This window comes from Podarcis filfolensis (genome assembly GCF_964270895.1).
Source record: "Podarcis filfolensis genome assembly, chromosome: 10".
Classification (NCBI taxonomy): Eukaryota; Metazoa; Chordata; class Lepidosauria; order Squamata; family Lacertidae; genus Podarcis; species Podarcis filfolensis.
In genome coordinates this window covers 74,561,798-74,575,808 of record NC_139612.1, presented here as the reverse complement: position 1 = coordinate 74,575,808, position 14,011 = coordinate 74,561,798, and the positions used below count along the sequence as shown (strand labels likewise).

The window sequence follows — 14,011 nt, the reverse complement described above, 5'->3', positions numbered from 1 at the left end:
CAAAGAACTCCCTCCCCGAAGGCAGGAGGGGGGGGGAAGAAGACTCTAAAGTGTTTTCCTGCCAGTTTAAAAAGAAATTGAGCTATTTACCGCTGCTCTTATACCTGGGGTCCGGACTGCCGGAGAAAAGGAACCGGCTAAGAACTGTCGCTATAGGAAGGTAAAAAAGTATCCGTAATTGACTTTGGTTACTCTCAACTTGAAACATCTATTTTGTTGCACAGTAAAGTTACTTGCAGGACATTATTGACTTGGATTCTTCAGAAAGAGAAAAGAATAATTGAAAGGGACTAGGAGGACTTTTGCTTGCTTTCTGGAGAGCGTGGGATTAACTTGAAGGTAAAGAATTAACTTTACGCCCTCTAGAGGACTTATAAATTGTTTCAGCAACAAGTGGAGGTTAAAATTTGAGAACTTTTGTCTGACAGTTCAAGAGTGTGGGAATGACCTTGAGCAAAAGTCTTTGTTATGGCAGATGGTAAAGAGAAAGAGGATTCACAAGAAACAACCTTGAGATCTGGCAGACAATACAAAGTGGATCTTTCCACGCAAAGAAGGGCTTCTGTATCAGGAGCCTCTGGAACTACAATTGTCTCAAAGGCAAAAGTGAAAACAATGTCTTCAGAAGAATCATTTGCTAAGGTATTGGGGAAGATAAATGACTCTTTGGAGGAACTAAAAAAGCAAGGCGCAGAAACTAAAGTACAAGTTGCTGAAACAAATAAGAAAATTGAAGAAATCTCTGGGAAAATTGACTTAAATACAAAAAGCATAACTGACCTTGGGAACAAAGTGAACTCAAATGCAGAAGCAATTGGGAAATTATTGGAAGACTCATCTACAACACGAAAGATAGCTGAGGAAGCTAAAGAAATTGCAACTGCTGCTGAGGAAAAGTTTCCACCAGTGTACAGGAAACTAGATGAGTATGAGCTGGCACTCTCTATGCAGGATATGCAACGTAAGGAGAGGAACTTAAGGATCAGACTTGTGCCGGAAAAGGAAGGTGACAACCTGGTGGACTATCTGACAAAAGAATTTTCTGAATTTTGGAAGCAGGAGTTGGATAAGGAAGAATTTAAGATAGAAAGTGCATTTAGACTGGGAACAAGGCAGAGGAAGAACAGACCCAGAGACTGCTTAATAACTCTAAGATCAAAGGAGGAGCGAGACAAAATATTGAACCTGCATTACCAAACAACCCTTCGAATTGAAGATTTTCATATTGAGATTTTTAAAGACATTCCCAAAAGTATTTTGGACGCAAGAGGACTCTACAAGGACTTAGTGACACTGCTGAAAAGGAACTACATACCATTCAGGTGGGAGTTTCCCCAAGGCTTGTCTTTTAAATACAAGGGGAAGAAAAGAAGAATAAAGACAGTGAGTGATAAAGACAAGTTCTTAGGAGAACACGAAGAAGACCTACAGAAAGAGACGTTTCCAGGACAAGGGCATCCTTCATTAGATACGGATACGGAACCACCGACAAACGAGGAACAAAAATTGGGAGCTGTAGGAGGAAAGAGTAAATAATCCCATCATGGCTCTGCAACTTTTAACCTGGAATTGTAATGGTTTGAATATTCCCAGAAAAAGAAAAAATATATTTCATGCCTTAAAGAAAGACCAATTGGACTTGATTTGTTTACAAGAGACCCATGTGACAAGAGCACATAGAAAATTATTAATAAACAAAAGATTGGGACAAGAATTTATATCCTCAGACAGAGTAAAAAAGAGAGGAGTGGTGATTTATGCAAAGGAAAAGTTGCAACCGAAACAAATTTTTAAAGATGAACAAGGAAGATATTTGGCAATTGAAATTCAATCTCAAGGAGAAAAGTATCTGATAGTGGGAATCTACGCACCAAATGAAGGGAAAGCTGAATTTTTTAAGAAGTTGCATGAGACCTTGATGGACTATATGGATTACAATTTAATCATGATGGGAGATATGAATGGAGTAGTTTCAACAAATATGGATAAAGCACAAAGACAGGTAGTGACAAAAGATGGAAGATTACCAAAGACTTTTTTTGAAATGACTGACAATATGGACTTGATTGACATTTGGAGAACAAAACATCCATTTGAAAGAGAGGGAACCTTCTTTTCTGAAGCCAAAATGACATGGACAAGGATTGACCAAATTTGGGTGACTAGCAGTATGGCGCCGAACATAAAGAAAGTGGAAATCTGCCCAAAAACTTTCTCCGACCACAATGCAGTAAAGATGGTGATGAGGCAAACAACAACTGGCTCCTTCAGATGGAGAATGAATGACACCTTATTCAGAGACGAGGAGATTTGCAAGAAGGCCCAAAAAGCTTTGAAAGACTATTTTGAAATTAACTTAAGGACTAAAGTAGAAAAAAGAATAGTCTGGGACGCAAGTAAAGCCGTGATGAGAGGGTTTTTGATACAACAAAATACATTAAAGAAAAGAAAGCAAAATGAGAGGAAGGAAAAAATCCTGGAAAAGATAAAAGAAGGGGAAAAGAAATTAAGATTGAAGCCAAAATCGCAAGAGATCCTAAGAGAAATTAAATTTTTTCAAACACAATATATGGAACTGATGAATCAAGAATTAGAGTGGAAAATTAAGCAAATGAGACAAAAGACCTTTGAATCTGCTGATAAATGTGGCAAGTTACTGGCCTGGCAAATAAAGAAGAGACAAAAACTCAACACGGTAACAAATATAGAAGTGGAAGGAAAGAACATAAGTAACCCAGCGGAAATTAGGAACTGTTTTCAGAGCTACTTTAGACAACTATACACACAAGGGCCGCAGAAAGAAATGGATATACAACAATTCCTCGAGGAAAATGGACTGAAAAAGGTTTCGCAGGAAAGTAAGACAATTTTGAACCAGGAGATATCAGCACAAGAAATAGAAGATGCCATTCAAGGCTTGACGCTGGGCAAATCCCCCGGACCGGATGGACTGACTTCCAAATATTACAAAGTTTTGAAGGAAGAGCTGATACAACCTTTGAAGGAAGTCTGCAATGAGATTATGGAGGGGAGAAGGGCACCCGATACGTGGAGAGAGGCCTACATTACACTTATACCGAAGACAGAGACTGAAAAGACCCAACTTAAAAACTACCGACCCATCTCGTTATTGAATGTGGATTACAAAATCTTTGCTGACATTTTAGCAAAGAGACTGAAAAGAGTTTTGATGGAGGAGATTCACGGGGACCAAGCGGGCTTTCTTCCGAAAAGGCATTTGTCGGACAATGTAAGGAATATAATTGACATTTTGGAAAAGTTGGAAGTGAATATAAACACCAAGGCTGTTTTGATATTTGTGGATGCCGAGAAAGCCTTTGACAACATTTCTTGGAGTTTTATGTTGAAGAACCTCCGGGGGATGGGGGTAGGCCAAGGGTTTGAGAATGGTATAGGTGCAATATACTCTGAACAGAAAGCAAAATTAATTGTAAATAATGTGGTTACAGAAGAATTTAAGATTGAAAAAGGGACACGTCAGGGGTGCCCTATCTCCCCACTACTTTTTATATCGGTCCTGGAGGTTTTGCTTAATATGATTAGGAGGGACCAGTTGGTTAAAGGGATTCAGGTCGGAGCTAAACAATACAAATTGAGAGTATTTGCAGATGACTTAGTACTTACATTGCAAGAGCCAGAAGCTAGTACGAAAAGAGTTTTGGAAATAATCCAAGAGTTTGGTCAATTGGCAGGATTTAAATTGAATAAGCTAAAGACAAAGGTATTGGAGAAAAATTTAACACAGGTTGAAAAAGAAAGGTTTCAGAATGAGACAGGGTTGAATGTGGTTAAAAAAGTGAAATATTTGGGTATAAATATGACAGCTAAGAATGCGAATTTATTTAAAGATAATTATGAAAAAACTTGGACTGAAGTGAAAAAAGATTTGGAGATTTGGTCAAACTTAAAGCTTTCCTTGTTAGGTCGAATTGCAGTTATAAAAATGAATGTATTGCCAAGAATGTTGTTTTTGTTCCAAGCATTGCAAATAATGGATAAAATGGACTGTTTCAAGAGGTGGCAAAAGGATATATCTAAATTTGTCTGGCAGGGCAAGAAGCCCAGAATTAAATTTAAGATATTAACGGATTCAAAGGAAAGAGGGGGGTTTGCCCTGCCAGACTTTAAACTATACTATGAAGCGGCAGCTTTTTGCTGGCTGAAAGAATGGCTGCTTCTTGAAAATACAGACATTTTGGATTTGGAAGGTTTTAATAACATTTTTGGGTGGCATGCATATTTGTGGTATGACAAGGTTAAAGCACACAAAAGTTTCAAAAACCATATTGTCAGAAAAGCACTATTAAATGTTTGGATCAGATATAAAGATTTGCTGGAAAATAAAACTCCAAGGTGGTTGTCGCCAATGGAAGCTAAGGCAGTTAAAAAGTTAAACATGGAGTCGAAGTGGCCAAGATACTGGGAAATTTTGGAAAAGGAAGGGGACAAATTGAGATTGCAGAGTTTTGAGAAATTAAAAGGGAAGGTGAGAGATTGGCTGCACTATCATCAAATAAATGAAGCGTTTAAATTGGACAGTAAAATTGGCTTCCAGGTGGAAAAATCAAAATTGGAGACAGAATTGTTAGAACCCAGTACTAAGAATTTGTCAAAAATGTACAATTTGCTGCTGAAATGGAATACACAAGATGAAATGGTTAAATCAGCTATGATTAAATGGGCTCAGGACATTGGTCATAATATTTTGTTTGCTGATTGGGAAAAGTTGTGGACCACCGGGATGAGATTTACGGCATGTAATGCTTTAAGAGAAAACATTATGAAAATGATATATAGGTGGTACATAACCCCAGTCAAGCTTGCAAAGATTTACCATTTGCCTGATAATAAATGTTGGAAATGTAAAGAAAAGGAGGGTATATTCTTTCACCTTTGGTGGACGCGCCCGAAGATTAAGGCATTCTGGGAAATGATCTATAATGAACTTAAAAAGGTATTTAAATATACTTTCCCTAAGAAACCAGAGGCCTTTCTCTTGGGTATTGTCGGACAGGGGGTGTTAAAGATGGATATAACTTTCTTTTTGTACGCCACAACAGCAGCTAGAATACTTATTGCGAAGTACTGGAAGACACAAGAACTACCCACACTGAAAGAATGGCAGATGAAGGTGATAGACTACATGGGCCTGGCAGAAATGACGAGCAGAATCCGAAACCAGGGAAGAGAAGCAGCGCAAGAAGAATGGAAAAAGTTCAAGGACTATTTAAAGAAATATTACAAAATTAACGAAAGTTAGAATGATGTTGGACTGGAAAGTAAATGGTTACTATTAGCAATGGTTAAGACAAGGAAAATAAGGAAGATTAGTTTAAATTTAATTTAAAATAAGGGAAGATTTGCTGAGTAATCGATAAGAATTTGGAATACAGAAAAGGGAGGCATGAGGAAGTCGGGGAAGAAAGGTATAAGAAACTAAGATATGAAATGGTACATGTTTTATGTTTTGTTTTTGTTTTTTGTTTGTTTATGTATGTGTTATATGTTTGTGTTGTTATAAAAATTCTTGAATAAAAAAATTATTATAAAAAAAAAATAGAACATATCTCAATCTGGGCAAGCCAGATTGAATTGTTTATCGTCTTAAGAGGCTCACACGAGTCTGCAACCAGCTTTCTGCTGCGTAAGAAGGAGAATGCACTCTGCTGTATAAATAAACTTGCTAGTGCTAGCCAGTGCTCAGGGGTGAAAGGACCAACAGTACCTGCAGCATCACAGGTTCCCCACCCCTTCCACTAATGTAAGCTTGTGCTACTAATGCACTTAACCACAAAGACTCCCTGGCCATTGCCCAGAGAAGGCAGCAGCCTGTGTTGTCCAATGTTTTGCAGTTTCTGCCTCCTGAAGTGGGCAAGGACTATTGCCCGAGGGCTGGTGGGTGGCAGCAGGCTGCCACGAGAGCCTATGAGAGGGTGCAGGTGTTGCTGCTGGCTGTGATGCCGATGGGCTTGCCTGGGAGTAAGCAGAGGTGCAGCAGCCTCTTCCTCCCGCTTGACCAGAGACCCCATAAGAGGACAGGAAGCTGTCCAGCACTGACGCACATCCACACACATCCTTTTAATTAGGGGGGTGGGGTTGGTCCATGTTTCCTGCCACCTCTGATACGAAGCGAAGAGCAGAGCGCATGAGCTGCTGCAGTCTCCAATCCCCAAACAGCTTGTTGCTGTCTCTGAGTCAGGATTTCTGCCTCCGCATTTAGAAGTCTACTCTCAGGCCTCCTCACCTTTGCTCACACACCTGGAAACCGCTCGCTCTCTTAAGACTGCTGGCTGCTTGTGGGCATCGCTTGCTTGTGGGCCATCTGCTTGCTGCTGCTCTTGGGGCTCCAGAGTGGTGGCAAACCTTCGGCAGCTGCTGCCTGAGCATCCCTCTTTGCGGGCCCTTGAGCGCTCGCGCCCCGAGAGGATTTTTGTGCGCTCTTGGGAGGCTGGCTACTGGGAGTGGGGCCAGTCTTCTGAGCCGCCTGTTGCTGGAGCCAGCGGCGCATGTGTGCCAGGCCCTGCCCATACTGGAGCTCCCGCAGGAGCTGCTCCTTCTGCTCTCTCAGCTGCTGCCGGAAGGCTTTCAGGCCTTTAGCTCGCTGGATGAGGCCGAGGAGCTCGTTGCGCAGCCGCCTGTTCTCCTCCTTCACTTGGTTGGTGTGCTGGATGAGGCTGCGCACGGCTTCCTTCTCGGCCTTCTTGGCCAGGGCCTGGACCTTCTGCTCCGCCTGCACCTCGTACTCTGCCTTCTGGTGCAGGTACTTGCTCTTGAGCAAGCGCATTTCCTCCGAGTGCTGGATCTTCATGGCCAGCAGCTCCTTCTCCAGCTCCCGGATGCGGATGAGCTGCTCGGACTGCAGCTCCTTGAAGGGCTTGAGCTCCTCAACCTCCTTGGTCATGAGGGAGAACTTGGTCTCCATCTCAATCAGCTGGCTCCTCATCTCTGTCTCCTTGTCTGTGTACTGGGAGGTCAGCTCCTCCTTCTGCTTCAAGACACTGGTGAGGTCAAAGAGGTTCTGCTCATTGAGGGTGGTGATGGCGTCCTGGCACCGGGCAGCGCGCCTGTTCAGGTAGCTCAGGTAGGCCTTGCTGTTCTGCCGGATCTCCTGCGCTTCCTTGTCCAGGAACTCGTTCCTGCTCTGGAACTGGTCCACCCATTGCGTGTAGGTGTGGATGTGCTCCGCCAGGATAAGGGACTCCTTCTTCAGGGACTGCTCTTGCTCCGTCAAGAGCGGCCCAGTCGTGCTCTGGCTCTTGGCGATGCTCTTCCGAGTTTTGGACTTGGTCTTCTTTGTCGCCATGCTGTGGCAGGGGCTGCCCTCTCAGGCACTGACAAAAGAGAAATGCAGTGGGATTTTATTTTAAATGTTTTGGTACCACGTTCTGAGGTCCTGAAGTCCTCAGTCAATTTTCTAAAAGCAGCAACATACAAACAGTCAGTTTCAATATAAATGGAACTTTTATGAGCCATCATTTGAACTGTTGATGATATTTTGGATCTGCACTGAACCAGCACCATTACCCATGTGTCATGGACTGGTTGGACACAAAGGAATAGTGGGAGGAACTGGTTGGGGAACCTCCAAGGGAAGAAGGCTCAGAGTCGGCGGCTTGGTGGTGAGATGACAATGAGTGGTCGGAGGGTGAAGAGGGAGCAGACTGGGAGGAGGAGGAGGTGGCAGAAGCAGAAGAGGTGCTGGGGTTTAGTGAGCAAGGGGAGGGGTCTGTGGCAAAGTCTAGAATCAGAAGCGTAAGCAGGAGAGTGGGCTGAGGGAGGCCAAGAGGCAGAGATGAGTCAGGCTGGTGAAGAAACACAAGTGTCTTCCATGCACACACACCCTGCTGTGACAAGGTTTCCTCCTCCCTAGTCTCCCAGGATCAGGAGAGGCATGAAGCAAGAGGAGTATAGGCAGAAACGCAGGTGCCGTCTCAGCTTGCTTGGGAAGGACCTGGCAGAGGAAGGCCCTTAGCTGTGGGAAGTTGGGGACTTTCAGGCTCCACAACTGCCTCATAAGGATCAGACCTACCAAGGAAGACTTACTGTGCTCTTTAGGCTTGGCCCTCCTGTGCAGATCCTTTTTTTTCTAATCAAGAGTTAACTTCACCTGCTCTGTGTGATTTACTGCTTGCTGGCTCCCTCCTGACATCACATGAGAATGGACAGAAGCATTTGAGGCATGTATAAAAAGAGTTGGAGAGAGAGGGAACTGGGTGCCCCCCCCCAGAGCTTTCCATGAGCAAGGGGCTGTTGGCCAGATACGGGGCTGGAAGGGGAGCTGCTCCATAGCACTCAGTCCATAAGGATGTAGTCAGCATATCTCTTTCTTGAGCTGAGCACTTGAAAAATGCAGCTATGCCAGAATGCATGATCTGAGAGATTTTGTTCTGGGCATCTCAGAAGCTAGCTCAGAACCTGATTAGTGCTTTGTGCTGAAGCTTCTTCGATTAATTGGGTTTTCACTGTGCAGTATGTTAACTTAAAATTTATTAAAATACAATGAAGAAGGGATGGGGCAAAAGGTAAATGCCGTCTATTGAGTTTTTGGGACAGAGAAGCTAAGGGATTTCCCTGTTGTTTCTCAGGCTGCGACATCCTTAATTATATCAAAAGACACTTTCACCAGTGGTCATTGTGAGGATCTTGGTTCTTGGCTTTTGTGAGTATAAGAAACTGCCAGTGGCGTAGCGTGGGGGGTGCAGGGGGGGCGGGCCGCACCGGGCGCAACATCTGGGGTTAGGGCAAATCCATGGGTTAGGGGGCGCAAATTCACGGGTTAGGGAGCGCAAATCCACGGGTTAGGGGGCGCAAATTACTTGCCTTGCCCCGGGTGCTGACAACCCACGCTACACCACTGGAAACTGCTAATCCACCTAAGACAATTTCCCAGATGTTTCCTTTCAACACACAAACACCTGAAGACTCCCTTTTATGCTGGACTCCCTTTTCAGACAGAAATCTTTCAAAGTTATTAGAGGTAAATTCACCTCCTCTTTTTGATTGCACTCCAGTTATCTTTGCATCATATTTTGCTTTCACCCAGTTTACAAAATTCTCAAACCTCTATTTAGCTTCTCCTTTAACAAATAAATGAACCCAAAATGCAAGAAATTGTCAACAGTTGTAAGATTAAATTTAGCTCCTTACAGAGTTTCCTGGAATGGATTTGCTCAATCTATATGCAGACGCTCTAGAACTCGCTTAGGATTTCTTTCACATTTTGTGTTAATTGGAGCTGTTGTTGATTTACACTCCCTCAGCAATTACAGAGTCTACATTTACCTTGTTGGCAGAGAAACACCATTTTTTCCTCTGTAATTTTCTTTCTCTATCTGTAGATTTGTAATCCAGATGTTTCCTGAGGCAATTTCTTTTAAGGTGATTTTCTGATCCACAGTTGTAGCACCTACAAACTCCATAAACTTTCAACATGTTGTCACTCTTTCTTTCTTCTACATTCACTTCTTTATCTTGGCTTGTTGAAACAGCTCTCTGCCATCTTTCCTTGCTCCTGTCTTCTTTCTCACTTTGAAATTCTTTAAAGTGGTCCAAACTTCTTTTGCAGTTAACAGCCCTCTAACAGTCAGTAATTGGCTGTCTTCCAGATCAGTAATTATCGTGACTCTTGCTCTCTCCTCTCTGTGAAGCCATTCAGGAGAAGGTAAAGGTAAAGTGGTAAAGGACCCCAGACGGTTAAGTCCAGTCAAAGGCGATTATGGGTTTGCGGCACTCATCTCGCTTTCAAACTGAGGAAGCTGGCGTTGTCCACAGACAGCTTTCCAGGTCATGTGGACAGCAGGACTAAACTGCTTCTGGAGCAACGAGACACCGTGACAGAAACCAGAGCGCATGGAAACACTGTTTACCTTCCCACTGGAGTGGTACCTATTTATCTACTTGCACTTTTTTTGGGGTGTGCTTTTGAACTGCTAGGTTGGCAGAAGCATGGGGAGAGCAACAGGAGCTCATCCCGTTAAGTGAATTTGAACCGCCGACCTTCTCATCAGCAAGTCCAAGAGGCTCAGTGGTTTAGACCGCAGCGCCACCCACTCCCTTATCAGGAGAAGAAGGGTCTGAAGGTGGGTCATTAATACAGGGTCCAATAAACCTTCTCTCCAGAGCAGTATCTCCATCTTGACACCAACTGTTAGTTTCTCCATACTCAGAGACACAGACATTGTGAAACTTGCTTGCTCCCTTCCTGCAGTTAAACGTTCTGCAGCTTCCACAACCACTTAGCCACATAGGATTCACAGACCCCCGTTTGCCTTTGGGTTATCTGCAAAATCTTCCTTGACTGTGATGACTTCAGATTGCTGGTTTCCAAAGTGTGGGATTGCTGGCCATAACCTTTGTTGGTTGTGCTGAAGTAACCACTTCTCACAGAAGCTGAGGAAGATGTGTTCTTAATTCAGAGGTAGCATTTAGATGAGCAAACAGGCAACCAGTCTAATGTAAGGATTCAATACAAAGTCTCTCTCTCACACACACAAGAGGGTGCAGTCTTTTAAGTACAAGAAAATGGTGCAGTTGTTGCAGGAGTCCAAGGTTGCTTTTCCGTCACTTTGCTCTCCTGGTAGCAGAGGATGCTTCCTAGCAGAAAGTTCTCCAGCTGTAATCCTCCTGCTGCAGGTCCTTGACAAAATGCTTGACATTCACACTATCTCCTCAACCTCCGACAAACTCCGCATTCTCCTCTCAGACCCAACTCTACACCTCTGCTAGCTTGCACACACAGTTCCCTTTTAAGGAGACTGTTCACAAGACACACAAGACAGTGACTCAGAAGCTGGACTTTAGTTCTAGTCACCTGTTTCACAGCTGTCGCAGTTAACTCCTTCATGTAATTTATCCTTTGTAAAATACACAATTGTAACACATATATCAACAATGACTTTTTGAGCAACCTTTTTGGAGACGCACCATAGCTCAGCGGTAGACTGCCTGCTTTGCATGTGGAAAGAGAAAGAAAGAAAGAAAGAAAGAAAGAAAGAAAGAAAGAAAGAAAGAAAGAAGAGACCCAGGTCTCATCCCTGACATCTCACCTAGCAGTTGGTGAGAAAGACCCTTCTCTGCCTGAGGTTTGGGAGAGCTGGTGCTAGGCTCAAAAACAGGCTATTCTGGGCTGGATGAACCTGACCAAAGCCTTGGACAAGTCACCAAACAGGTGCCAAACAATGATGGCACTTGTCACACAAATCCAAGCAGACTTTAGGCTTGTTCTGAGGCAGCAGGTCCCCTCCCCCCTGCGGACTGAGAAATACAGGTAGCAATTTGACAGAGTCACCCAAATCCCTCGCATCTTTAGTGCCTGGCCACTATGTCTTGCCTTAACACTGCAAGGACTAACAATGAGATTGTGGTCTGAAGATAAGTAAGAATATACCTATCCTGCCCTGTGCTGTGCTGAGGTGCAAAGGAGCTCTGCTTCAATGCATTTCTGTTTGTACCATTTCTGAAGTTGGGACAGGGGTGGGCAGCCACCAAGCAGCTGTGAGAGACTCTGAGGCTGAGAGGGTGGCAGGGGCTGAAGGAGTGGGTCTTTCCTCACCTTTCCTCCAAGCAATGGGTGCTGGTGGTGCTGGCAGTGGGGACACGTACGGAGAACGGAGGTTTCTGTTAATATGGGCCTTGCTAGCCCTGAGGAACCATCATCATCAGCAATCCTCAACAAAGAGCAGAGCAGCCGCCATGAATGGCAAGCTCAATTCTGGGCCACTTTGTAGAAATGTCTTGGACATTTTTGCCCCATCAGAGTGTCAGTCATGCGAGACATTGGCCTCTTGGATGATGAACCCTCCTGAAAAGCTTAAAGGCAAAAAAGACACCAAAGAGAAGAACTCTGGTATCACAATGGAGGTAGAATCACCACATTGTTGAACATGGAAGGTGTCCAAAGAACAGAAGACCATCAGAATCATGTGCTCAAGAGAAGAGCAACTGCGTCACAATGGAGGTGGAATCACCACAGTGTTGAAAACGGAAGGTATCCAAGGAGGAATAGAGGAGCCCTGCTGTTCTAGGCCAACGCCCCCCCCCCAGCCCTGACCACTTTGTCCACACAGGCATAATTTGGAACGCTTCTACAAAGCTGCATAATTCTTCAAGGTGGGAGACCACCTTCCTGCGAGTCCCAGACGACCTGCTCCCTGCCCAGGGGTGTCCTTAAGGCTTTGCTAATTTGGCCCCCACCAAGGGTGCTGGCCTGGGGGAAGCAAAAATCACATTGCTGCTTGCCCCCCCTGGGTTGCTGGTGGGCCAAGGGCAGTGGGAGAGCGGAGGTGATCTTACTGGAACTTGAAGACTGGGCAGGTGAGGGGCTTACTTCTGAGTAAATGGGCCCAGGAGTAGGTGTGCAAGAGGAGCTGCAGGAGATAGTGGTGGAGGAGAGGAAAACTGAGACAGACAAAGAAAGCTATTTTGTTGATGAAAGAAATAAATGCCTTATGGTTGGAGAAGATGGGGCATGACCATAAATGGTGGGCTTCAAAGGGAGAGAAATGAATGCATAGCAAGAAACTTCAGGGTCACTAATAACTGATGTGAGGAAGAATTGGAAAAAGTGCAGAATTGAGGGCTATAATATTAAGATCTGATAGAATCCTGGGAAAGAATTGAACTTGACGAGAAATGGACAGTCCTGGACTTCTAAGGAGAATAAAAAATTAAGAATTACTTTTGGACTTTTTGACAGAAAAAGATGAATCTGTGGTGTCTGAGAAGAATTGTGTTTGGCAGACTGCTTAGCAACTCTTTAATGTAATATAGCTAGGTGTTTTCCTGTAGTGTATGCTTCAAATAATTTGAATCATTATAATATATATAATTGGCAGATGGAGAATTAGAAGCCCCTCTTTCTTCTTCTTCTTGGGGGGCCCAAGTGGGAGGGAGAGATAGAAAGGATCTTGGAGGGCGGGAGAAGAAACAGAAGCTTCCAGGTGAAAGCAGGGAGGGTCTACCTTTCTGTGTATGGATAAAGAGAGGATGTAATTGTGACAGATAGCTTTTGTATTCCCTTTCTTGCCTTTCTATCTCTTGATTTTTTTCCTCTTATCATTTTAGTTCTTTTCATTTCTTTTCTTCAGATTAGTTTGACTTTTATTGTATTGTTCCAAAAGTCCAGTGCCTGCCCCTCTCCCTGTCAAGTGGTGGCGTCTCAGGCACCCACACAGGCACCCACCCATGGGCGTCTCAGGCACCCACACAGGATCTGTGCCCCTTTGGAGAATAGAAGATACGGTGGAGACTGTCGTGCTTGAAGAAATCTGGTTTATTCACCTATTTACACCTTCAGTCTGCATGGAGGGAGTCCAGAACTTACAGCATGGCCCACAGCATGGCAGCAGGCAACCTTTCATCTCCCCTGCCAAGATGGATCTCAGCCCCTCTTCCTCCTCCTCCTCCTCCTCCTCCCAAGGAATCCCTGCTTCAAAGCTCACTTTTCCTGTCCCCTCAAACACACCGTTACCCCTTTGTGACATCAGACTCCCCAGGCCAAAGGATCCTTTTTTGACAGCTCATTCACACCTTTTTGGCATGCTAACTGGTTTGCCCACTAAACAGCAACAACAAACAGGTTTGCTCTTCCCACAGCCAGCCAGGCTGGTTTGCATACCCAGCCCAGGAATTCCTTTGCAGCCTGCATTCTCCCTTCATACCACAAATAACCAAAATCCTACCATTTATTAATATCTTGGGTTTGTTGTTGTTGTTGTTGTTGAGTCATTTAGTCGTGTCCGACTCTTCGTGACCCCCTGGACCAGAGCACGCCAGGCCCTCCTGTCTTCCACTGCCTCCGCAGTTTGGTCAAACTCATGCTGGTAGCTTCGAGAACACTGTCCAACCATCTCATCCTCTGTCGCCCCCTTCTCCTTCTGCCCTCCATCTTTCCCAACATCAGGGTCTTTCCCAGGGAGTCTTCTCTTCTCATGAGGTGGCCAAAGTATTGGAGCCTCAGCTTCACGATCTGTCCTTCCAGTGAGCACTCAGG

At 44.4% G+C, this 14,011-nt stretch overlaps 2 protein-coding genes across 2 annotated transcripts in view; one reads left to right on the top strand and one right to left on the bottom strand.

Moving 5' to 3' along the window:
* The window catches only part of PPP6R2 (protein phosphatase 6 regulatory subunit 2), a 1,004,265-nt gene that overhangs the window by 139,573 nt on the left and 850,681 nt on the right, over nt 1-14,011 (top strand). The window lies entirely within an intron of this gene.
* On the bottom strand, nt 6,076-11,943 carry LOC310743030 (coiled-coil domain-containing protein 166-like). Its single transcript, XM_083573097.1, has 2 exons — nt 11,573-11,943; nt 6,076-7,352 (listed from the first exon to the last, which is right to left on the bottom strand). The coding sequence occupies exon 2, from the start codon at nt 7,322-7,324 to the stop codon at nt 6,299-6,301; it is 1,026 nt and encodes a 341-aa protein (XP_083429223.1). The 5' UTR covers nt 7,325-7,352; nt 11,573-11,943; the 3' UTR covers nt 6,076-6,298.

Coding starts and splice junctions, on each gene's coding strand:
- LOC310743030 (XM_083573097.1), bottom strand. CDS start 7,324: ATGGCGACAAAGAAGACCAAGTCCAAAACTCGGAAGAGCATCGCCAAG.